Source organism: Emys orbicularis, chromosome 7 (genome assembly GCF_028017835.1).
Source record: "Emys orbicularis isolate rEmyOrb1 chromosome 7, rEmyOrb1.hap1, whole genome shotgun sequence".
Classification (NCBI taxonomy): domain Eukaryota; kingdom Metazoa; phylum Chordata; order Testudines; family Emydidae; genus Emys; species Emys orbicularis.
Genome location: NC_088689.1, coordinates 106,630,521 through 106,657,048, shown reverse-complemented (window position 1 = coordinate 106,657,048; position 26,528 = coordinate 106,630,521). Strand labels below are relative to the sequence as shown.

General features: G+C 43.2%; 1 protein-coding gene across 1 annotated transcript in view; it reads left to right on the top strand.

The window, feature by feature from the left end:
- The window catches only part of DNAH12 (dynein axonemal heavy chain 12), a 166,406-nt gene that overhangs the window by 30,136 nt on the left and 109,742 nt on the right, over positions 1-26,528 (top strand). The window contains exons 13-26 of the mRNA XM_065408714.1: positions 1,540-1,665; positions 4,240-4,374; positions 5,440-5,633; positions 12,622-12,862; positions 14,240-14,425; positions 14,844-15,044; positions 16,168-16,362; positions 16,607-16,728; positions 16,848-17,130; positions 18,029-18,148; positions 20,360-20,516; positions 20,749-20,921; positions 22,233-22,385; positions 22,838-23,077. Of these exons, the coding sequence (XP_065264786.1) occupies positions 1,540-1,665; positions 4,240-4,374; positions 5,440-5,633; positions 12,622-12,862; positions 14,240-14,425; positions 14,844-15,044; positions 16,168-16,362; positions 16,607-16,728; positions 16,848-17,130; positions 18,029-18,148; positions 20,360-20,516; positions 20,749-20,921; positions 22,233-22,385; positions 22,838-23,077 (2,526 nt within the window). The remainder of the gene's footprint in view (positions 1-1,539; positions 1,666-4,239; positions 4,375-5,439; positions 5,634-12,621; positions 12,863-14,239; positions 14,426-14,843; positions 15,045-16,167; positions 16,363-16,606; positions 16,729-16,847; positions 17,131-18,028; positions 18,149-20,359; positions 20,517-20,748; positions 20,922-22,232; positions 22,386-22,837; positions 23,078-26,528) is intronic.

The following is a 26,528-nucleotide window of genomic DNA, read 5'->3' as shown; positions in this document are numbered from 1 at the left end:
TTAAACTACATTTACATGTGTAAATATGATAATTGAGGACATAAATGGGTACCAGTTGGTACATACAAATGTTTTGTTAATGTGCAGGTTTTTTACAGCTGCAGCCAGCCTCTGGTGTTTAAAATTTTGTCTGTAAATGTCAGAGATGAGCTTTTTATTGTTTGGATGGGATTGACAAGAGGATGCTTCTATTTAGTGCTTGAGCTGTGACTGCTGATTCTTGGAGGAAAAATAGGAAATATTATATTTCAAATTGTGAGAGAAAAGAAATTCAAACAATACTATAGCTCCACTCTAGTCCTAAAATTTCAAAGGGCAACTGGCTCTTTGATTTGTTCTGTACTCTGGGTCAAGGTGATGTGTGACCAGATTTTCCACTTTGATGCTGAAGCCATATATGACAAACAAAACATATGCTGCAGGATGAGCATATGTGCGAAGTAGTAGGATTTCCTCAGACAGACATTAAGTTAATAGAATATGGTAAGATGAGAGAAGTTTATACATTAAGGGAGGCATAAACTTGAATATCTTATGCTTTTCTAATAGATTTCTAATTTTTTAAAACTTGAACTTTATTTAACTTAAAAGAAACTACACAACAACGTGTAATTTTATATTACCTATTGTGACGAAGTGGGAACTTTCTTAATGTTTTCTCTGAGTGCTGTGTGGGTGCCTCAGTTTCCCCTATGCATTTCTCGAGTGTTTAGGGGTGTGTGATTGTTGCAGAGCCCTACGGGGCCAGTGTGATGCTGTCTGCACAAAGAAATGGCCGACACCCTGTCTTCTGGCAACTGATGGCCTGGGCCCCTCCTCTGCAAAGGTGCCAACTGAAGGTGTTGGAGAAGAAAGAGATCAGGGGGCCTCCTGGCCCGGGAAAGAGACAAAGGCGAGAGGAGGGGCTGGAGAGTTTTCAGTTTGGAGCTGGCTGGGAAAATGGAGGGGAGCCCAGATGGGGCTCTGGCCTCCCTGGAGACCCCCAAGATGGACCTGACTGAGGGGGTCCTGTTGTCTGTACCTGCAAGACCTGTCTTGGACTGTGTTCCTGTCGTCTAAATAAACCTTCTGTTTTACTGGCTGGGTGAGAGTCATGGTGAATTGCAGGCAGCCTTGTCTCCCCCAAACTCCGTGACACCTATATTATTATAGCCTCTTAAAAAAGGAGAGATCAAGAAGCATAGTACTCAGCAGCTGAGATCTGATCACTGTAGGGGAAAAAAGTTTCAGAGAAGACACATGCTAAGATTCTGCATACAAACTTTCCATTTTACATTGCCTTTCAAAGCAATGAGAGGTCAATTCCTTGATAATTTATAGCCTTGAGGCGAAATCCGGGATGCGCACTGAAGTCAATGAGAGTTTTGGTAATGACATCAGTGAGGCCAGGATTTCATCCTTTTTACCAGAATAATGAGGAACAAGGGATTATGGGTCTGAATTCACTGTTTTACCTTCATAAATATTTTCAGTTATCCTATTGTATACTACGGTATAAGCAAACGTGAAATATCAGCTTTTGTGGAATCTCTTTTGTAGGAATGCCAAAGGCGAATGAATTACCTTTTAGATGTTTATATATTTGCTCCTGAAGATCTGGCACTGAATGCAACAGTCTTACTGTGGCCTCAGAAGATTAATCCCATCTTTGATGAACATGATGATGTAAAGATATTTTCTTTGTACATTATATATTCTAATTTGTTAGGCCTTGTACTGTATTTGAACAATTTATTTTCACTGCTGCTAACTGTTGTCCAGTCCAAATGTGTATAATAACATTCATTATAAGGCACTCAAATACCATGGTACCAGGTTTATGTATTTATAAGAAGCCAGTGCACTAATGGAGAATATAATAATTAGATATTTAGCAAGTACCAGCAGGCTACAAATATAGAAAATTAGAACTGTCATTTGAGCTTAAAGTCTTTGGCAAGTCTGGTATCTATCTTCTACTGTGGTCAATACCTGATAATTCAGAGGAAGATAAAAATTCACTACAATGCACTTAGCCAATTGTGTCATACTTTATACTCGAGAAAATTCCTTCCAGACCCCAAAAAGTTTGTGCCTTGAAGCATGAGAAATGAATATCATCCTTTTAATTTGCACACTTATCATGATGTGTGAGGAATTTATCCAGGCCTTTTAAAAATTCAACCATGGTTACATGCTATATGAAGAAATTATTACATTATTTTCTTTCTAAATGTACTGGATATTAATTTTTTCATGTGACTTTGTCTCTAGATAAATAAGAATTAGGAATTCCAATTATTCGATGAAAGTTTACGAACGAGGAATATGCAACTGTTGTTGTTTTTCTGTGATCCAGATCCATAATAGATTACTTTCTTAACCTTCCACCACTTCTTCGAGCAATAGTCCACATGGTTCACATTGTAGTTCTTTCTCACTGCCCATGGTTGCAAGATGGAGTTCATAGTATCCCCATGCTTTCCCATGACCCTTAGATACTTTAAGGTTATACTTACTTAGCTTAGAGTTTGTGTAGTTTTTTAAAAAGTTTTATTTAAGCCTGGTGGGTGAAAAAAATCCAAAGCACTTTTCTTTCTTTGAGTCTTGCTTTGGTACTGAGGAATATGTCCGAAGGCAGAGAGCACATCTTTGGGCTTTAAAATGTGCCAAGACTCTTATGCTCCAGTGATGTGAGGACAAAATGTTCATTTTGTTTAGAGGAGTCTCGTATCCCTACCATGTGTGCCATCTGTATTTGTTTTACTGAACTCACAGACAGGGCTTGTGATGCTTGTTTTAAAATTATTTTTTACAGAAAGGTCAATATGAAGTGTGTCTGACTCTGAGGTACCATCTAAGGAGCAGTTTTTTGTAGCAGGGGCACTCAATAAAACCAGCTTTGAAACAGGAAGAAACTCCACTCTGGAGGCTAAGGGATCTGCTAGCTCTATGAGACCTCATGTTGCTATCAAGCCTTCTTATCCATTCTCCTCAGCTCAGTCAGTGACTCCTGCTGTTCAAGGCAGAAGGAGCAAAGATCTTCAGATAGGGCTCAGCACTGGTCACCATTTCCAGTACTGCCCAAGAAGGCTACAAACCATCATGCTTACTTATCTAACTGGCTCCTTTGAAACCACATTGGTACCATGCTTGCTTCCTCTGCCCCATTGTCATTGGTATCATATCTTGACAAGATTTCTGCTGAGACTCCAGTATTTGTACCATTGTACAGAGCCCTGTCATTGTCAGTACAGTCTCCATCTACTAAGGCTGGTTTTACATTTCCTGCAGACCTTACTATCACTCCAGAACTGGAGTCCCCCTTGGTGGCTGTCTCCTTTTTCTGCAGTAGCCAGGAGTCTCTTGGTATTGGAGCCCAAGGTACTGAAGATGAGAATCTCTCTGCATCCAACCTCTACGGCACCAGTGCCTATCTCTCATGCTGTCAGGCGGAGACTTTTCCTATTTCTACAACTCCGGAATTGCCTCCCCCTTTAGAGTAATTCTGTTCATCTGCATAATCATTTTTGCATGGAAGCAGGAGCACTTCTCATACGAGATCTCTGCCTTCACCTACGTTGATTCCCAAGAATAGTTTTGGAAGGCGTCCATCTCATCACAGATCCCATGTTTGAGAAAGGTCTTATGTTCTTGGTTTCCAGCTTTTGCAGCACCATATTTCCTTTCTATATGGGCTCAGACTTTGCCTATTGGTTTTCAGTTTAGTCCCTGAATTGAAAAATGAACTATTTGCTCAGTTCTAGTTGCAGACTGCATTCAAATTTCCAATTTTTTAAATAAACTACCTCTTCCCTCTTAAATTAGGGCGTCCTCTACGAGGGCCCAGTTGACATCTCTGGCTTGTTTCAGAGAAGTGCCTATTGCTGAAATTTGTAGAGAAGCTACTTGTGGTTAGGATCATACGTTTACCAATTACTAGTCCATTGTCACAACTTCTAGGTCAGATGCCTAATTTGCTCTGCAGGACTCTTCTACAGTTGCTATTTAGATAAAACTCCTATCACCTACCTCTTTGAGTAACTGCTAGTCACTTACCCACAGTGGGATCTGTGTGGACAAAAGCTTCTCAAAGAACTTCAGTTATTGCAAGGGAAGTAATCTGTCTGTACTATTTATTTTCTCTCTATCCATGCTGATAACACTTATTTACAAGACACTGATGCCACATGTTTGATCACTCAAATGTCTACTGCAAGATTCTTCTCTTTTAACACATTTAAATTATCTATTTTATAGCTGATTGAACAATCTAAACGTAAAGGTGAAAGTGAACTACTGGCCAAACGCGAGAAGCTTATTTTGGAACTAGAAAAGCAGACTCGCCGTATGGAAGAGTTTACAGAATTCTCAGAACTGGATCGTATGCAACAGGTCTGATAAACATAGTATAAAGGGGGTTCAAAGAGTCACATATGCTTAATACAAGAAATAGGATTGTGATTTTAAAAAAAGTTGTAGCAAACACAAAGTTAAATGTTAAGGTTCTATTGCTGTACTGTTATGCTGATGAAACTCAATAGACACCCACTTTTGCGCTAACTACCATAGTGACACTAATATTCTGATTGGAGGGGAAATTTACCATAAGGACTTTGTTTAAATCAGTTAATAGGTAGTCACAGAGTGGAGTAATATTAAAGATATGGAAGCAAATGCATTTGAGGCTGTGCAAACACTCTTGGTGAAATCCTGACCCTACTGAAGTTTTGCCATTGACTTCACGGGGGCCATGATTTCAGTAGCTGGTTTTAGTATGTTTAGTTTTGGGAAATTAACCCACTAAATTAGATTCGTTGGGGTTTTCAGGCAGTAATTTCATTAGGAATTGGCCAGTTACATAAATCTCAAAAGTCCACTGTGTACGAACAGTAGACTGAATGCTGGATCTGAAACTTCATGATGTCCCAGTCCCCTTCCCTAATCACTAAACACTTCCTGCCATATTTTGAATTTTAAAAATTGCTTAAATGGGAAGATTCCTGACTCCTTCACTGAGTAATTGAGTACATTTAAAAAAAATTCTCTCAAAACATCAAACTGTTGTTTAAACTTGGGAATCGCAATTGCCAAGACTACATATTAACTACATAAAAGTTAATAATATGTGTTCTTTTTGGTACAATGTACTTTTGAAACTCAAACAATTTGAGAACACTTTTTTACAATGCTTCAGTTTGAGAAGAGTAAAATTATGCTTATTTTGTTTTTCAGAGCATTAATCTAGTGTCCTCATTGCGGAAAAACTCAGTCCATCTGCTTGGGGACCATGTTATTGTCTTTTTTAAAGAGCGTGAGGCTAATATCCTGTAACTCTCACAAATTACTTATAATTTTGAAAAGCCAATGATTTATTGTCTCTTTTAATATCATGTAATTATGTCTATTCCTTGTATAACATGAATAATTTTCAAAAGATATAAAATCATTTGATTTCAGTATGTGACTGACATGAGAGCATTGCAGAAACGCATACAGGAAGCTGAGGAAACAGTAGCTTTTATTAATAAAGAAGAGACTCTCTTCAAGTGGGAGCTGACTGAGTATCCTGTTCTCGAGAGTTTAAAAGTTAATATCGAGCCCTATCAGAAACTTTTTGTTCTTATACTGAAATGGCAACGAACAGAAAAACGGTAATTATATACTTGATAGTCTTAAAGCTAAATAAGGAAAAGGCTAAAAGATTCAGGCTGCTTTTGTTTGTCCATGCAAGATATGTGAGCTATTTTGAAGCTTAACTCCTGCATGTGAATATTTTCATCTCCGTGTTTTATATCTATCCAGGTATAGATCTAGATCAGTGGTTCTCAACCTTTCCAGACTACTGTACCCCTTTCAGAAGTCTGATTTGTCTTGTGTACCCTAAGTTTCACCTCACTTAAAAACTACTTGCTTACAAAATCAGACATAAAAATACAAAAGTGTCACAGCACACTATTACTGAAAAATTGCTTACTTTCTCATTTTTATCATATAATTATAAAATAAATTGATTGGAATATAAATATTATACTTACATTTACTCCTGAGGGAATTCTGTGCCAAAAAATTAAAAATTATGCGCACAATATTTTAAAATTCTACAAAATTCTGCAAATTTTATTTGTCAAATAAATGTGGAGGCTCCAACATGGCATTGGGGAACACAGGCCACTGGCTGCACAGAGGTGGGAGATCACTGTGCAGCTCCCTCTCCCCTCCGGGACACGGACTCAGCGGTGAGGCTGCACCCAACCCTGACATAGTTCAAGGACCGGGCCTGCCCCAGAAACACCCCAAAGCTCTGTCTGTCCATGCCAGGTGCACCAGGAGTGGGCAGGCAGGCTCAGCAAGGTAGGATTCATGTGTGGAGGGGCTTAGGCCTTGTCTACACTACGAGAGTACTTCGATTTTAGTTAATTCGACTATGTGGAATCGATATTACTAAGTCGAACGTCTGTGTCCACACTAAGGACAGTAATTCGACTTTGTGAGACTTTGTGAGTCCACACTAACGGGGCAAGCGTCGACATTGGAAGCGGTGCACTGTGGGCAGCTATCCCACAGTTCCCGCAGTCCCCGCTGCCCATTGGAATTCTGGGTCGAGCCCCAAATGCCTTCTGGGAAAAAAAATGTGTCGAGGGTGCTTTTGGGCGCCTGTCGTCATCCGTCCGTCACTCACGCCCTCCCTCCCTCCCTCCCTGAAAGCGCCGGCGGGAAATCAGTTCGCGCGCTTTTCTGATTACTGACAGCACGGACGCCACAGCAGTGCGAGCATGGATCCCGCTGCGACCATCGCTGCAGTTGTGGCAGTTCTCAACGCCTCGCAGCTTCTCCTCCACCTGTACCAGAGGCAGCTGCAGATCAATCATGAGAGGAGGCTACGGCACCACCGTGACGGCATGAAGTCGGACACTAGCTCCGACCTCTCTGAGAACATGAGACCCAGCGCCCAGGACATCTCGCTGTCACTCGGTCTTGTTGATACTGTTGAACGGCGATTCTGGGCCCGTGAAACAAGCACGGAATGGTGGGACCGCATAGTGCTGCAGGTCTGGGATGAATCCCAGTGGCTGCGCAACTTTCGCATGCGGAAGGGGACTTTCCTCGAACTGTGTGAGTTGCTGTCCCCTGCCCTGAAGCGAAAGGACACCCGGATGCGGGCAGCCCTGACTGTCCAGAAGCGAGTGGCCATAGCCCTCTGGAAGCTCGCAACGCCAGACAGCTACCGGTCCGTCGCTAACCAGTTTGGCGTGGGCAAGTCTACCGTGGGGGTTGCTGTTATGCAAGTAGGCAGGGCAATCGTCAAGCTACTGCTATCTAAGGTAGTGACCCTGGGAAACGTGGAGCTCATCAGAGATGGCTTTGCCGAGATGGGATTCCCAAACTGCGGTGGGGCTATAGATGGGACTCACATCCCTATCCTGGGACCGGACCACCAGGCCAGCCAGTACATCAACCGGAAGGGCTACTTTTCCATGGTGCTGCAAGCACTGGTGGACCATCGGGGACGTTTTACCAATATCTACGTTGGATGGCCTGGCAAGGTTCATGACGCTAGGGTGTTCAGGAACTCTGGTCTGTGTAGACGGCTGCAGGAAGGTCTTTACTTCCCGGACCACAAAGTAACTGTTGGGGATGTGGAGATGCCTACAGTCATCCTCGGGGACCCTGCATACCCGCTAATGCCCTGGCTCATGAAGCCCTACACTGGCGCACTGGACTCAGGGAAAGAACTATTCAACTACCGGCTCAGCAAGTGCAGAATGGTGGTGGAGTGTGCTTTTGGCCGTCTCAAGGGGAGATGGAGAAGCCTACTCACTCGCTGTGATCTCAGCGAGACCAATATCCCCATTGTGATAGCTGCTTGCTGTGTGCTCCACAATTTGTGTGAGAGCAAGGGGGAGACCTATATGTCGGGGTGGGAGGTTGAGGCAAATAGCCTGGCTTCTGATTACGTCCAGCCAGACAGCAGGGCGATTAGAAGATCACAGCGGGACGCGCTGTGCATCAGGGAGGCTTTGAAAGCCAGGTTCCTGACTGAGCAGGGTCTCCAGTGACTTTTTACTTTGTGGACACAGATGCTGAACCTGCCCCCGTTTCTTTACCCAGTTACTGTTGACTATCCTTCCAAGTTACATACCCCCTTCCCCACCTTCCCAACAAATAAAATCTGTTCCGTTTTGTTAATGAACAAGGTTCTCTTTTTTACTGTTTTCGCGGGAATGTTTTAAACCGGGGACGCAGACTGTGGCGGGGGGCGGGCTTATTGTTTTGATGCAAATGATGCTTCTAAAGTCCGGGAATGACAGGCTCCGCAGTGCTGGATTGGTTGTTTCAACGCAGCCTGCCAGCAGTCCTGGGCGGGACTGCATGTATGTGTCGGCCAAGTGACTTTCTGGCAGGGGACGGAGGGTAACAGATCCCCTGCTCCATGGCTCTGTGATCCAGGATAAGGACCGCGGCATAGGATCTCTAACTGCCCTCCCCCACCACAAAGTCACAGATCAACCCCCTCGCACCCCAGAACATGAAAACCGCCTCCCAGACTGACCAGGGTCACTGGTGACTGTACTGTGTATGTGTCCTGATGCTGGACCTGCCCCCGCCTCTGTAGCCTGCTACAGGTGACTGTCCTGTCCAAGTAACAAACCCCTTCCCCCCCTTCAGACAGAATCCCCTCCAAAAGACACTCTCGGAAACAGTACTTAACAGAAACAGATGTTTTATTATGAACCGCACATGAAAAGGGGGGGGAGGAAACTTGGACGTGGGCTAGTGTGAGATGGGTAGGAAAGGACTTTTCAAACTTTGGAACGAGAGCCTTCCATTGCTGCAGCAGTGTGCAGGGGCCGACTGAAAGTTTTAACGGCCCTTGCCGCCCCTCCTTCTTTGTACTTTTGGTGAGGGGGGTGTGGGACTTGGTGGCGGGGGAGGGCGGTTAGAGATAGACAGCAGCAGGGCTCTGTCCTCCTGCCTCCGGTCTTGCAGAACATCCACTAGGCGCCGGAGCGTCTCCGTTTGCTCCCTCATTAGTCCAAGCAGGGTTTGAGTAGCCTGCTGGTCCTCCTGGCGCCACCTCTCCTCCCGTTCCATGACTGCTCTGTGCATTTGTGACAAGTTCTCCCTCCACTGTGCCGTCTGGGCTGCCTGCTCTCGTGAGCAGTCCATAAGTTCATAAAACATGTCTTCCCGCGTCTTTCTCTTCCTTCTTCTAATCTGCGCTAGCCTCTGGGAGTGTGATGCCAGGCTGGGTTGGGAGACAGTCGCAGATGTGTCTGTGGGAATGGGAAAAAGGGAGTAAATTCCTGAGACAGATAAATGAAGTTGCTAACAAAGAACATAGTCTTTCTCTGTGAACAACACCATGCACTGGACCTTTCACATGCGCACTCAGGACAAGGTCGAATTTTCGGACCTCGCCTTCTCTGTCTGGGGTCCTGCAGTTGCGATCAGAGACGCGTTGCAGGACACCTCTACTTCTGCTGCAGGAAAACATGGTAAGCCGTAGACTTGTGGCAGCTTAAAAATGTAATAGTAGCACTGGGCTCCTTTCGCACTGAATGCAAGGCCACTCTCTGCTGGCAGCAATCAGGGAAGCATGAGCTCTGCCCCTGTCCCACCACCTCGCGGCTGTCCCCGGGAAAGATCCCTGTATGCTGCCCCTCTGCCGCCTCCACCGCGTGGCTGTAAAGCAGTCCCAATACTAACATTCCCCTCCCTAATTTAAAGCAGGGCGTCATGTGTGACATTACACTCATGAGGATCTCGGAGACCGAGAGGGGAAGGATGCTGCGTGAGAGCATGCAGAGGCCTGGGCCGTATGCCGCCATGCTGTGCCGCGCACTGATCCCGGACTACCTGATGGACTCATGGCGTGGGAACGTGTGTTACCACGGGGGACCAAACAAGATCGCCCTGCCGTGGAACCTCATGCGCATGCTGGAGCGGTACCTCCAGGAGAGCTATGCCGAGCTATCCCAGGAGGACTGTCTGTCCATTCCCGGGCACATTGACCGTCTTTTCATTTAAGTTCAGCATGAGGGACTACAGAGTGGAGCGTCCTGTGGTGGCCTAATCATGAATATCCGGACATTACTTGATTTTCTATACATAGTTAGGAGTAAATAGTTCACTAAGCCAACTAAATCATGAACAACAAATTACTAATATAGTTAATATTCCTGTTTTGTTATAAATAAAAGTTTCTATGTTTAAATGAGTGACTGAAAAGCCCATTCTTAACAATATAAATATTCCAGTTATGTTAAAATGAAATGTTTAGATGTTTAAAGCACTCACTGCTTGATCCTTCCCCTGATTCGGTGTCCGGGGTAAGGGCTGTGGACGGTTGGTAGGGGATCTCGGTAAGGGTGATGAAGAGCTCCTGGCTGTCGGGGAAATCAGCGGTGCAAGCGCTGTCGACTGCCTTGTCCTCCTCATCTCCTTCCTCATCTTCCCCGTCACCTAACATTTCCGAGGAGGAACCGGCCGTGGACAATATCCCATCCTCGGAGTCCACGGTCACTGGTGGGGTAGTGGTGGCGGCCGCACCTAGGATGGAATGCAGTGCCTCGTAGAAACGTGATGTGTGGGGCTGGGATCCGGAGCGTCGGTTTGCCTCTTTGGTTTTTTGGTAGCCTTGTCTCAGCTCCTTGATTTTCACGCGGCACTGCGTTGCATCCCGGCTGTATCCTCTCTCTGCCATGGCTTTAGAGATCTTCTCATAGATCTTTGCATTCCTTCTTTTGGAGCGCAGCTCTGAAAGCACGGACTCATCGCCCCACACAGCGATGAGATCCAAGACTTCCCGATCAGTCCATGCTGGGGCCCTCTTTCTATTAGATTGCACGGCCAACTCTGCTGGAGAGCTCTGCATCGTTGCCAGTGCTGCTGAGCTCTCCACGCTGTCCAAACAGAAAATGAGATTCAAACTGGCCAGACAGGAAAAGGAATTCAAATTTTCCCGGGGCTTTTCCTGTGTGGCTGGTCAGAGCATCCGAGCTCGAAGTGCTGTCCAGAGCGTCAACAGAGTGGTGCACTGTGGGATAGCTCCCGGAGCTATTACCGTCGATTTCCATCCACACCTAGCCTAATTCGATATTGCCATTTCGAATTTAGCGCTACTCTCGTTTTCGAGGAGTACAGAAGTCGAATTTAAAAGAGCTCTATTTCGAACTAAATAGCTTCGTGGTGTGGACGGGTGCAGGGTTAATTCGATGTAACGGCGCTAAATTCGATATAAACTCCTAGTGTAGACCAGGCCTTAGTGTGGGGGTGATCCAGGTATGGGTTGAGAAGGTTCTGTGTGGGGCAATCTGGGTGTGGGCGGCTGAATGGGGGATCTGGGTGCGGGGGGATCTGGATGCACAGGGGTTTGTTAGGGGGTTCTGGGTGCAACGGTAATGGGATTCTGCAGGGGATCCAGGTGAAGATGGTTGGGGCTCAGTGGGTGTAGGGAGGGTCTGGGTGTGGGGAGCTCAGTGAGAAGTCTAGATGCTGGGGGAGTGGGGCTCAGTGGGGGTGGGGATCCAGGATTTTGGTGCGGATGGCTTATTGGGGTGGTCCAGGTGCAGAAGGAGTAGGGTTCATCGCGGGGGGGGGGGGGGTTTCTGGTTGCGGGGGATGAGGCTCAGTGGGAGGGTCTGGGTATGAGGGGGGTCTGGATACACAGGGGTTGGGTGGATGGGGGAGCAGCTCCCTGTACAGTGATTCCTCCCCCTGTAGCTGAGGAGTGATGGGTGCAGGAAGCGCGCCGGGTGTGTGTGTGTGGGGAGTTTGCAGCACTTCCTACAGCCAGAGGAGAAATCTGGGGGTGGGTTTGACCCGGCCCCAGATGCCATGCAGGGGAAGAGGAAGGATAGGGTGGGGATTTTGGTGCGGATGGCTCATCGGGGTGGTCCAAGTGCAGGAGGAGTGGGGCTCATTGGGGGGGTTCTAGTTGCGGGGGATGAGGCTCAGTGGGACCAACTGTGTCTTCCCCAGTCCCACCGCACCCCACCCCACAATGATTTACCTCTCTGCTGGCTGCCTTGGGCACCCGAAACATACTTCTCTGGGGCACTATCTATATTTATATAATAAAATACAATTTTGAGGCTGTCTTCACTCCCAAAATGGAATGTAGAGCTGCTCAAATTATTATGTTACCTCAGATGGGTAAATACTGCTGTATACGCTATAATAGTGACAGGTCTAAAGTGTGTGAAAATGGGTATACACTTCTGAACTGGAGGTATAATTTCCAGCTCTAGAAGACACATTCAGTCTGGCTCTGATTGAGTTATTGCACTAAAAATAGAATGGTGTGAGCAGCAGAGGGTGCGGGGAGGGAGTAGCCACCCCAAGTGCATACCCATCTAAGATGGTAGTCGCCTTCTAGTGACTATACCATGTGGAAGCCCTGATGCTACTAAATAGGTGTGAGTGCTTTCTTGGTTACTATTAGTATTTTGTAGGGAATGACAGAATTAAAAACATTAGCTGCACATCCATTAAAATGTTTCTTTTAACTTTTTAAACTTCTGTTTATGATACAAATAGTATATTTAAAATTTAAAAATGTGTTTTAGATATGTACATGATATATTTGTCATTCTGATTCTTGTATAAGATGCATTATAATTTTCTTTTTTCTCCCAGATGGATGGATGGTGCTTTCCTGGACCTGAATGGGGAAAGCATGGAGACTGAGGTAGATGAGTTTTTTCGAGAGATATACAAGATGTTGAAGGTTTTTCAACAAAAGCGGAAGAAAGCAGAACTGGAAAAGAAGACACTGCATCGCAGAGCCATAGTAGAAGAGAAGCTGGAAGAAGAAAAGAAGGACAATCCAACTATTACAATGTGTTCATCAGTAATGGAGCAGATCAAAGACTTTAAGGTTAAAAAAAAACATTGATAATACTTAGCACTCATGGGCAAATCCTAAGACCATTACTCATCCAAGTAGATACTACAATATCTGAAAGGATTTTTTTCAAGTCCTGCTATGCAGTGTTCATGGGAGTGTTGTCTCTGTCATGCTTTTCAAGTGATAACAGTTATGCATTTAGAGTGAATTCCTGCCCTAATTGAAATCAATGGCAAAACTTCAACTGATTTTAGTAGGACCAGGATTTCACCCCTAAAGTTTTTGCAAATTTTCAGGTATATGAATAACCAAAGAGTGAATTAATAATATGTTTTAATTTACACATTATATAAATAATAAAAAGTTTACTTCCTGCCATGGAAAAAGCAACAGTAAAAGAAACAGATTTTGAGGCATATATAAGAACTGTAATAGGGAATTCTGAAAATTAGACATAAAGGCAGCTAAAGGCTTTGTAAGCATCACTATGTGCCCCTTTTGCATTTAAAAATAAACTGGAATTAAAAAATACACAGATACAAAATATTTTTTTTCTCAGATTACTAGTAGAACAATTGTATATGAAAGTATATCTTAATACAAAATGTAGTTGAAAATTAGTTAATTTTTTATGCATCTGCCAAGACCTAAGTTCGTGGTTCTGTATTTCTTCAGAAAAAATTAATGAATAACAGTTGGTAACAACTGAAGCAGTGCATTGAAAGAAGCCATCTGTACTGTTCAGGGATTACCGTAATTGAAGTCACTCATGTCATCAGTTGTTGCAGGAGAAAATCTGAACTTGGGTCTTGGCAGGTAAAAAGCCTGGGGGGTGGGATAGCTCAGTGGTTTGAGCATTGGCCTGCTAAACCCAGGGTTGTGAGTTCAATCCTTGAGGAGGCCATTTAGGGATCTGGGGCAAAATCAGTACTTGGTCCTGCTAGTGAAGGCAGGGAGCTGGACTCAATGATCTTTTAAGGTCCCTTCCAGTTCTAGGAGATAGGATATCTCCATTAAAAAAAAAAAAAAGCCTTCTGGTAACACATGTACAATAGCAAAATTATTACCTATAATTCTTTATCAGTGCAGATCCACTGACGAAAGTGCTATAATAGACAGGTTTTAGATTGATACGGAAACATTGTTTGAAAAGATTGTTAGATATCCGGAACAGTGGCCCATCGTCCAGAGAGTCAGTGGAATTATGTTTTGAAAATAATAGTAGATATGTATATTATGGACAGTCTTTTAATATTCAACTTCTCTGGATGTATTAGCTGAAATGCAGAGTTTAGCTGCAAAGGGGAAAGAGGGTGAGCTAATATAAGTGGATCGTAATTCACATTATCTGCACAATTTGTATTTACACAGATGAAATTCTGTTTTGCAAATATTTTTCTCAACTAGGAGAATATCCCCACGGTGACTATCCTTTGTAACCCAGGCATAAGGACTCGCCACTGGCAACAGATGTCAGATATAATAGGATATGATTTAACTCCAGACTCTGGAACTACCCTAAGAAAAGTTTTAAAGCAGAACCTAGCCCCTTACCTGGAGCAATTTGAAACCATAAGTGTAGGCGCAAGTAAGGTGAGCACAAGAGTAAATCTCTTAAGAAACAAATGAAAAGTGAAGTATGTTTGTGTGTTGGTTTCTGGGGCTTATTATAATGACTTTTTTTCCTTTTATTGTTGTACATAACTTTCTGCATCTGTTGAGAGCTAATCTCTAACAACATGTCCTTTTGGATGGAGTGTTGGCTATAACTTTGAATTTGTTTGCATTTATAACTTTTGTGTTGTAGCATCAGTGTTACCTAACTGTATTATTTTGTTATGCTTCAACAAATGAAATGTTAAGAAACATAATAAAATAAAACAGTGTTATACTGGTAGTACTAGTGACAATTCTCCTAAAATTTATCTAGGTATGTGAGATTATATATTGAATGTGTCAATCAAAGAAAATTAGGGCAGTGACTATAAAATATCTCCTTTCTATACTATAGGAGTTTTCTTTAGAGAAAGCTATGCACGCTATGATGGAAATATGGGAGTCTGTTTCCTTCCATACGAGCATTTATCGTGAGACTGGAGTTAGTATTCTGTCAGCAGTGGATGAGATTCAGACCATTCTAGATGATCAGATTGTAAAAACTCAAACAATGAGAGGATCGCCTTTCATTAAACCTTTTGAAAAAGAAATCAAGGTATGAGAGGCAATATGTTTATTTGCTTTTAAAAATGGCCACTTATATTCAAGTGATAACTATACAGTTGCCCTAATGTTTTATTATTGTGTCATTATCGTTGGATTTAATTTTTCAAAATTTGATATCATGGGTGTTTCTAAATAAAATGTTTTACAAGTTGTTTTAATTTTTTTTTTTAATGTTGAGATTCCCCCTTGCTCTCCCACTCATGGTTTCTCTCTTCCTCCTGGGCCAACTGCAGCAGAGAGAATGTCCTGAATATCCTCATCACTTTAATCTGGGAAACTAACATTTTATATAAACTCTCTGACCCCTCTTGCTGATGATTATAATGATGTTTTCATTATATTTAATGAAAGTATTCGGTGATCTAGTCTTTATAAGCCAAATTATGGCCTCAGGGCATGCCTTTGCAGCTGGGCTGTACACTGGAAAATTCCTGATGGGCTGGCAGAGGAAGGAATTACTTTCCCCAGGCTGCTGAACAGCAGTGGAGCCACTCTGCAGCTGTTATTTTAACCCCAGGGCTAGAATAGTCTCAGTAGTTATTGCACCCTCCCCCCCATCAATCAGGGGAATATCTGGTGGATCTGCTGTACCTGACACCACCCCTAAATCTCATTTTGTAGTTGTATGTAGGGAGCCCACACACCGATGGGCTCAATGAAGCATAGGTGGTGTGTACTCTTTACACAGACCATTCAAATCATGTCCCCCTACTGTAATGTGGATCTGTCCTCGTTCTGCTATGAGCCAGACTCTCCTGGCTATGGAGAGGTGAGTAGGATTTGTCTCCAGTATCATAATGAATGTTATCTAAACATAAAATTATTAAAAGATGATAATAGTGAAGTGATCTGAAACTCCATTCAAAGGATTTATCAGCACTTTGGGAAACTAGTTTACTGGTAGGTTAGACTTTTCAAACGGCTTAGGTAATGCATGTATAAGGAAGAACGTTAATCTTCCTAGTGGTTTACTTTTCTGTTTATATTAAGTCTCCTTGGGGGACAGAAAATGTTGTCCTGTCCATAAGATTTGGTTTCTTTACTTTTGATTCTCTCTTTAACTTTATGTGGTATGACTATATCCTGGCAATAATTTTAATATGTTTGTTAAGGAATGGGAAGACCGTCTTATTCGAATTCAGGAGACTATTGATGAATGGTTGAAAGTGCAAGCTCAGTGGCTTTACTTGGAGCCCATCTTTTCTTCTGAGGACATCATGCAACAGATGCCAGAAGAGGGACGTCTCTTCCAGACCGTAGACAGATACTGGAGGGACATTATGAAGTATTGTGCCAAAGACCCTAAGGTAATATATTGACTCAGAAATAAACTGGCCCCAAAAGAAAATAATTTTATCCTCCTTCCATTTTTATCAATAATTTTGTAGTAACAATACTCAATGAACTGAACTATACCTGCACTCACACCTAAGACTTAAAGGGTAAAAGCATGTGCTATGTATTTATCACCTTAATAACCTTCATTGTGCACTGTGCCCTGTATGTGACTTACTGTATGCACTCATGGAGATTATATATCTGTTGTTACAGGTTCTTGCTGCCACTTCATTGACAGGTTTATTGGAGAAACTTCAGGGATGTAACGAACTTCTCGACAAAATCATGAAAGGGCTTAATGCTTATCTTGAAAAGAAGCGCCTGTTCTTTCCTCGGTATGCTGCATGTTGACTATGTCAAAAACAAAGATGATTGAAATTACGTTTTGCTGTATAGTTGGGCTGACACATACAGTAACTTGATACTTCTGTCATTTTTGTGAATCTTTTTCTAGTTTTTTCTTCTTGTCTAATGATGAAATGTTGGAGATCCTGTCAGAGACAAAAGATCCTCTCAGAGTTCAGCCTCACTTGAAAAAGTGTTTTGAGGGCATTGCTAAGCTGCATTTCCTTCCTAACCTGGATATTCAGGCAATGTATAGCACTGAAGGTGAGCGAGTGGAACTGATTTCAACCATTTCTACTTCTGAAGCTCGAGGTGCTGTGGAGAAGTGGCTGATCCAAGTGGAAGATATTATGCTGAAGAGTATACATGATGTTATTGCTGAATCAAGATTGGTATGTTTTCTAGTATATGTTTCAGGCCACCTCCTACAAAACTATGTACATATGAGTAGTCCTTACTTCATTTTAGGGTGCTCTCCTAAAGGCCTTACTCACACTAAAACTCTTCTTTCCTTGAGTGTAATTTAAGCATATGAAAGCCACAGGATCAGGCCTAAGATTTTGGTGGGAGACTTCTAATTATAGGCCAGTTAGGTCAATGGGAGTTTTACCTTAAACAGGACTGAGATCATAGAATTATAGACTATTAGGGTTGGAAGGGACCTCAGGAGGTCATCTAGTCCAACCCCCTGCTCAAAGCAGGACCAAGCCCCAGACAGATTTTTGCCCCAAATCCCTAAATGGCCCCCTCAAGGATTGAACTCACAACCCTGAGTTTAGCAGGCCAATGCTCAAACCACTGAGCTATCCCTCCCCCCAATTTGTCCTGCATGGTCACGGGAACATATAAAATAAGCCTGACAACATTACTAATCTTCTAAGATATCCTGTTTGATAGAGTTTATTTCAGTATTTCAATCTTTTTTTTTAGTTAATTAAAAATTAGAAGTAAACAAAATCCTTGTTGCAGGTTTGCCCTCACCTACAAAGAAAACCACAAACCAGAAAATGATTCTGTTTGCAATTTAGCATGTTAGGCAGAGTCTAGTAATTAATAGGGAGACTTTTAAAATCTAACTATTTGGCAATAAAAAAAGGAAGAAAATAAAGGAAAAGCAATTCAAAAGAAATATTTTGTATTTTATTTCAAAAATACAAATATAATATTGCCAGCATTCCAAAGAGTATTATTAAAGGCATCATATTGATTCATATAATACAAAAGCATACTCAGTGGTACGGATTCAGTTATTTACACTGACACCATTATGTGATGTATTTAACTCTTTAGGCATATCCTGAGACTGAAAGAAAACAGTGGGTTCTAGAGTGGCCTGGACAGGTAGTGCTGTGTGTGTCTCAAATGTTCTGGACGAGTGAGGTACATGAAGCCATTTGCAATGGGCCAGAGGTATTATGAAGCATAATATTTGTATTTTTATTTTACATTTAGTATTTCAGTTATTGTACTTTGTTCAGCTACATCATTCATCTCTCCCCCTGCCCAAAATAAAGTTGGATAAAGTAATTAATAAGAAATCTTAAAGCATAGAGGTGTAAATAGCCTTTGAATGTTTTGAATATTAGGTAATGGTCAAATTCTGAAGAATGTGCCCACTGCATCCTTTATGTGACTGGATCTTGGTCTGGCTAGCTGGAGGAAAAGGGGCGTTACCCCTTAAGGGATCCTTTGCAACAGCACAGAGAAGGGGGAAAGCTTACAGGGATGGACAAGAAAGGCAGGGTGCAATTGGGGACAGTTCAAGGTCACTGCATTGCCCTTCCTGCTGACTGGAAAAATGGGAGAGGTATTTATACACCATGCAGCCATCCTCTTTATCAGGATCAGGCTGGAACCAGCCACCCACCCACCTATACACTTGGGAACCTGGTCCTATTCCTTTTGACTCACTGTGGGCATTATGCTAGTTGCCCCTTTTCCTTGTGGGGCTGGGATGGAATTTTCCCCTCACTGCCAGATTGACCAAAGTAAGGTGAATTTTTTCACCTTTTCCGCATCTGAGCTGGGAACCTGATGGGGTGGAGTAGGTGGGTTAGGTTATCATGTTGCAATTTATATGTAATGCTAGTGGTGGACATCCAGTGCAGGTACTCGGTATGCAAGGGGTATAGTTATTGGATAAATTGGATTGGAAATGGATTTGAAGGAAAGCATTCCTTATGGGATTTGATTTAAGGAGGATTTGGGACTCCTACATCTCTTTAGATGGGAGCCGACCCCTTCCTTGGCCCCCTTTCAGGGAGCCAAGGAAGGGGGCGGGGCTCCTATGTCTGGATCAGCAGAGAGCCAACTCCCTCCTCCCTACAATTTGCTGGATACTCCCAGATTTATAAGTGGATAAAGTTGCAGCTTAATTAAACCACATCCATGCCCTCCTGTCTTTCTTCTAGCATGGATGGACAATGTATAGTGGCCAACTTTTTACTTTCCCACTGGGTACTTAGGTAACTGATTTACAGAGAGTGCTGCCTATGGACCAAATACCAAATTTTTTTTTGCACTCAAAAGTTTCATTGAAATTGGTGGAAGTTTTCTATTCAAGGAATCCAGGATTGGGCTCTGAAAAATGTAGGCTGATATGTAACCTCCTGCTACTTTAGAGTTTTCTATTAGAAAAGTCTAAATACCGGTGCAGTCCTCATTCTAACAAGTTTTAAAAATCAGTGGTACTATCAAGTGTGGAGGGATCGGAAAGGAGGCAGGTAAACATGACACAGTGAATCTTTTCATAGTTTGTGGGCATGTACAGCACACTCACATCTATGCATACTGAACCATTATTTATGGGAACATTTGTATTGTAGTTTAGGAGCCAATTTTCTATAAAACAATTAAAAAATTATTACTCTACTAGTTCCAAGGAGTTCAGGTAGATAATATCAAAATAAAGACATCTGTATTCAATTCTTTCTCTAGGGGATCCACTTTTTTAAAAACATGAATGTGGTTTCAGACTGCACTTCCAATAAGAATAAGAACGTTAAATAATTTTCTTAAAATAGGATTCTTTTAAATTAAGTATTCTGCTTGATGTAGGATTTGTAAAGATTGCTACTTCTAAAGTTTGAAACTGCTTTCAATAAAACAAATGCCAACTAAAATAATGTTGAAAAAATATATAAGCTGAGCTGAATCCTACAGCTTTTCCTTAAGCAAACCTACCATTGGCTTCAATGAAACCTTCATGTATATAATCCAGAGGTTTGCAAACTGTGGTCTGCAAACCACTGATGGATCAGAGAGCATTTGCAGATGGGTCATAGAGAGTAGGCTGATAATAGGCTCCTCCTGTTTGTTTACAACTGCTGAAATGCAGTAAGGGCCTGACCCAAAGCCCATTGGAGTCAGTTCTCCCATTGACTTAAATGGGTCTTGGATTCAAAATATGTAAAAAACAATATGCTGTAGTTTTACAGGGTAGGTAGATAATTGCAAATGAGAGAGGAGATGGTCTTTGGGAAATGACTGAGAAGGGAGATGGTCCATTAAACAGTCTTTATTAAGATGTTTGCCCACACTAAAAAATTTTCGTAACCCTAATTATTTGCACACCAAGGTCCAAAGATTGTTAAATCAAATTTGACATTTTCTTTTTTGCAGGGTTTACAGGATTACTATGATACTCTTCAGCTTCAGCTTACTGATATTGTAGAGTTGGTGAGAGGAAAATTATCTAAGCAGACACGAACTACACTGGGTGCTTTGGTTACTATTGATGTACACGCTAGAGATGTCGTCATGGAGATGATTGAAAGCGGTACATAGCTTTTAAAAATTTTATTCTTCATGTGTATTTAACAGAGAACACTCAGAACCCAGAGAAATAGACTTGCATTAGATTTTTTTGCTGGCCTTAAGAACCATAAGAATTTTTAAAGCATTTTATGTATGAAAACATTCATATTGGCAAATTATTTATTTTATACCTAACAGAAAATCCAATTTTCTAGAACTTTTTTCATATTTACTGCTAATTACTTTCTTACCAGGTGTGAAAAATGAGACAGACTTTCAGTGGCTTGCTCAACTGCGATATTATTGGGAATACGAGAATGCTCGTGTCCGCATCGTTAACTGCAATGTAAAATATGCCTATGAATACCTTGGCAACTCACCTCGACTGGTCATTACTCCCCTTACGGATAGATGTTACCGCACCTTGGTATGCTTTTATGTAAAACTTGTCATTAACCTGCTTAAAGAATTCATTTAGCTGTAATATGGCATTTTCAACATTTTATACTTATTACAGTGTCACTTGGGAGCACTGCAATAGCTGTGGGACTCACAGCATTTCTGTTAAAACATCCAATTTTCAGGGATTTTAATTCCTATTTCAATTTTCAAGTTGAACCTGGTTGGCTCCAGTAGATCTGCAACAATTGTCATGTTTTGTGCTGAACTGAAGCCCACATACCAACTTCAACAAGTGGGCTGGGTTTGCAGATCTGGCAAAAATGTACCTCTTGACAAGTTGCTCCCAGCTTGGATAATGAGATAGCTAAGCCACTTATGTGACATTTTGTAATTGGCAGTTTAAATTGGTATTGATGCCATGATATTGCTTCTGAAGCTAGGACAGAAGCTGGCCACTTTTTACTTCCCATTTCCAGTTGGTGGGCAACACATCAAGACACATTGCTGCATTGTACACTTGGCCCATCTTCAACTAACCAGAATTAAAAGTGGTTAAACTGACTAGAAGAGAAGTGTTCCATGGGATGGCATCCTTGTGCATAGTGACTGAAAGATGAATAAAACCAGGAGATGGGAAGACTGGGATTAGGGGTGCAGAAGAGAGATGGGGAGAGTGGAGGAGAAAGAGAGTACGGGTTAGTAACAGGAGGAATAAAGGTGATGGGGGAACTAAGGGGAGGGAGAAAAGAAAGATTTGGAGGGTAGGAGAAATGGGAAGGATGGGATAGGAAAAGAAGAAAAGATGGTGTGGGAGAGAATAGAATATGGGGACGGGCAGGGTATGATGGTCAACAGAACATGGGTAGAGCAAAGGGAGACAGACCACAAAGAATGAGTGGGAAAGGAGATGCTTCTTAGAGAAGGAAGTACAGAACAGAAGAAAGCAAGATCAGGCACATTGACTTTAAAAATGCTTTTTGCCTGAGTAAGAGCTGCATGATCAGGTCCAATATAACATACAATGTCTAGTCATGATACGGACTGCTCGGGAATGGATAAGATTGTGCCCTTTTCTGAGGCACCTACAATAAAGAATAACTCCAAATCGAACTTTGAGTTTCCTGTATTTTGAAGACATAAATAATTTTTAGCTTAGCCTTTTTCATTTAGTATGAATCTGATAAATATTGGTTTTATACAATAATTTGTTTTCAACTACCTAGTGTTTTCAATTTACAATTGAATTTAAAATTATTTTTCTTTATACAATTATTTTCCATTATGAAAAAGTCTTTGATTAAATTATTAATTTTCATAAACTATTTCCATTCTTTAGATTGGAGCTTTTTATCTAAACCTTGGTGGTGCTCCAGAGGGCCCAGCAGGGACAGGTAAAACAGAGACTACTAAAGACTTGGCTAAGGCTCTTGCTGTACAATGTGTTGTCTTCAACTGTTCTGATGGCCTTGATTATCTGGCAATGGGGAAGGTAAATTGAATTACATTTTAAGATCAGTATGTGTTTTTTCAGGAGGAAAGGTGTTGACTTTCAGTGGGAGCTATATGCCCTTTTCACATAGGCACTTTTGAAAATCCCACCCATGATTCTGTGCCCCTAAGAGTTTATAATCTAAGGTCTGCTGACTTCAATGGGACCACTTGCAGTGCGTTAGCTTAACTATGTGGCAAGGAGTTTGCAGGACCAGGGCCTATGAACCTGACTCAGCTTCCAGTAAAACCAAGGAAAGATTTCCATTGACTTAATTTCCTAATATACCTGCTGACCTTTCCTCCTAAGTAGGCTTAAATATTATTCAAAGTATGCAAATAAGTTCACTGCACAACATTAAATTTCAAGCCATTGTACTACTGATTGTTGCTTTTAAATTTCCTGATACTCTGTTAGGGGTACAGTTTTTATCTTTCTTTCTTGTTTTACAGTTTTTTAAAGGTTTGGCTTCCTCAGGTGCTTGGGCCTGTTTTGATGAATTTAATCGAATTGAGCTGGAAGTACTGTCTGTGGTGGCTCAGCAGATCCTTTGCATTCAGCGAGCCATACAGTTGAAGATGGAAACATTTATTTTTGAAGGGACTGAACTGAAGCTCAATCCCAACTGTTTTGTAGCTATTACCATGAATCCAGGTTATGCAGGACGTTCTGAACTGCCAGACAACCTCAAGGTAAAATAATAAAATAAGCATATTCACTTAATAGTGCATTTAAGAAACCTAGTGCCAAATTCACTGCTGGAGTTGCACCAGAATGTGGCATCTACAATATAAACAATTTATATTTTTTAATTTTGTATTTCATATGCAACATATTTGTCAGGTTTCATTTTTTTTTAATTTATTCAAACCAGTTTGTTCTCCCTGAAGGTTTTTAATCAGTTTTTCTGCTGTTATGAACAAAAGTTTTACTAATTATTATTATTTTTGCTTTTATTTGTGGTGGGCCAAACCCTTCAGTGAGGGTTGTTTAGCTGGGGAAAGGGGGACTGCAGGATTTGGCCCTATATGCTTTTAAAGTAGTGTTTATATTAAATCCAAATATTTTAAGACAATGTGCTTAAAAATAACTTAGAATGGAGTTTTATTCAGAAGCAGTGCTAGAGCAATTTGACTAGATCATGTGATGATGACTCTATACAAACTACCAGTTACAAATATTTGCTATGATATTTGTTTATGCCAGTGCTCCTGTTTCAGTGGTGAGACATGGCTTCAGCAAAGTGAAGATGTCTCGATAGCAGCATTGCGGTTCTATTTTCCCTTTAAGTCACAGCACCAAATTGAGAAGGGACAGAGCCATGTTGCCTCAAAGGGAGCTCAGGGAGGAATTCTAGCTCAGGAAGGCAGAATTCATTCAGGAATGCTCTAGTCAGCAGTGAGCATGTGTTATTCTATACAAAGCACACCGGATCTTTTATACAAGAGAAGGCAAAAACGCCGCATTTATTGAGAATACAGCAGTTAGCATATGCTTTTCAGTCATATACACACACATATACACACATACACACACAGAGTCCTGCCAGGTTGATGTTTATAGTTACCAGTCCAGAGTCTGGATCAATCTAGTGGCCAGCCAGATTGGTCGCAGAGGGAAGCCGGGCTCTGTTGGTCGCGATCCAATGCTCCTGGAGTGTGGCAAGACAAACCCAAAGTCCCATGGCAAAGCACCCCGTTCTTATAGTCTTTTTTTCTCTGTTGAAGTCTATGGATTTTGTTGTGTCAGTTTCTGACTGGTTACTTCTTAATTGGTGTTATCTTTTGATGTAAACATTCCAGTTAGGGTGACCAGATCACCCAGGTCAAATATCGGGACGCAGGGGGGGCGGGGCGGGGCGGCGGGGGGGGGCAAAGAAAAAAAAAAACTGCGGCAGAGCAAAAAAAACCCCCCCCCCCCATTCCTCCTCCCTCCGCAAGCGCTGGAGGGAGGCCCGGGAGACGCAGGGGAGCGCGGGGCTGGGGTGAGTGAGTCCGGCCTGGCCCCGAGCAGGCAGGAGTCGGGCGCGGTACCTGGAGGGAGAGTAGGGGGGCGGTCCGCGGGGCCAGTTAGCGGCTGTTCTCCCCACCTGGGCAGCGGGACTCGGGAGCAGCCGCTGCTGCGGCTCCCACTGCCGTGGGGGGAGGAAGCAGCCACTGGCCAAGCATGTGGCACTCGGCGGCTGCAGCTCTGACGCCCGCGAACCCCCCGAGCCCGGGCCTGCTGCGGGGACCCAGCGCGCACGCTGCGCGCACCCAGCCCCTGGCCAGTTGCGTCTGGGCTGGCTGCCCAGCTGGTGCAATCCCGGGGTGGCCCTGGAGTGGGGGCAGCAGGCCCCAGCCACCCCATCCCGCTCGGGTCCCGCAGGGGAACGAACAGGGCTGCTGCTGCCTCCGCCCCGGGGCCGCCCGCAGGATTGCACCAGCTGGGCAGCCAGCCCAGATGCGACTGGCCAGGGGCTGGGCGCAGCGTGCGCGCTGGGTCGCCACAGCAGGCCCGGGCTCGGAGGGTTCGGGCCCGGGCACCAGAGCCGCAGCCACCGAGCACCACTTGCTTGGTCAGCGGCCGCTTCCTCCCCCCGCGGCAGTGGGAGCTGCAGCAGTGGCTGCTCCCGAGTCCCGCTGCCCAGGTGGGGAGAACAGCCGCTGCCTGGCCCCGCGGGCCGCTCCCCTACTCTCCCTCCAGGTACCGCGCCCGAGTCCTGCCTGCTTGGGGCCAGGCCGGACTCGGACTCACATTCACCCCAGCCCCGCACTCCCCTGCGTCTCCCGGGCATGGTGTGCTTTGGAAGAGGCGGGGATTTGGGGAGGGAGCCAATGGGGCAGTGAGGGGGCGGGGATTTGGGGAGGGATCCAATGGAAGGAGGGGACGGAGTCGGGGCGGGGGGGGGCGTGAACCCTTCCGGGCTCCGCCTGTGCGCAGGAGCCTTGCTTGTTTGTCCAGTGTCCCGACCTAACATTGGTTGGGACGCGGGACAAACAAGCAAATATCGGGATAGTCCCGATAAAATCGGGACGTCTGGTCACCCTAATTCCAGTACACCTCCGAGAGGGTCATCCTGTCCTGGTTACGATTTAATCAATTGTCCTGTCTTTAGGAGTGCCAGCCTTATCTCAGGGTCATCAATCTGCCCTTTCTTCATTATGGATGTGCGTTGATGGTTCTCTGGTGTCATTAAGTCTCTTCACTCCTCCTTCCTTGACCATCTGGCTATAACAATGGCCTTCACACCTTATCTTTTCCTGATGCATACATTCCTCATTTACACAAACAGTCTTTTACAGAGACCCTTGAGAATACAAACAGAGGCATTTTATATTGAGCAAAAGACATTGTAAATTAAGCCTTCCTAAATCTTATAATCAAAACAATTCACACTGAGGCCCGGGCCTTCAACATTCCTCTAATCTCATTAACATAAACACAATACAAGATCCTGTCTCTTACTTACTAAACCTTAAAACAAAGAAGTGTATATTTAACTAGAGTGCCTAATTTGTAATACATATAGGAAACCATAGTATACATTATAATTTATCCTAAAACAAAAGAGTGACCATAATCAGTCATAAGGATTGTTCTGGTCTGTCCCTGCCTTAACATCAGTACAGACACTGGCAGTCTGTCAGATGCATTTCTGCCAATGTCCCAGAGGGTCATTCCTTTCTGCTTTTCAAAAAGGGTGGCTGGCAGGATGAAATCAAATCATACATTAATTCTCATAGTACAATTATAAAATCCTGCCCCTACACATACTCACTGCTACACCCCTTCAGGGGCTGCAGTATACTCTCCCATCTACCATGTGTCCCATCTCTTTCTTCCACATCCTTTTCTGCCATTCAGGTGTGTTTGGCCTATAGGTGGCACACAATGAGCAGTCTCTGTTCTTTTGAAAGCAAGGGGATGGAGGAGGAGGAAGTTAAAGCAGGGTAATCTGGTTAATAATATCCAATATCAGGGAGTAGCCATGTTAGTCTGTATACACAAAAACAACAAGGAGTCCGGTGGCACCTTAAAGACTAACAGATTTATTTGGGCATAAGCTTTCGTGGGTAAAAAACCTCACTTGAGAAGTGAACCTGCATCTGAAGAAGTGAGTTTTTTTACCCATGAAAGCTTATGCCCAAATAAAGCTGTTAG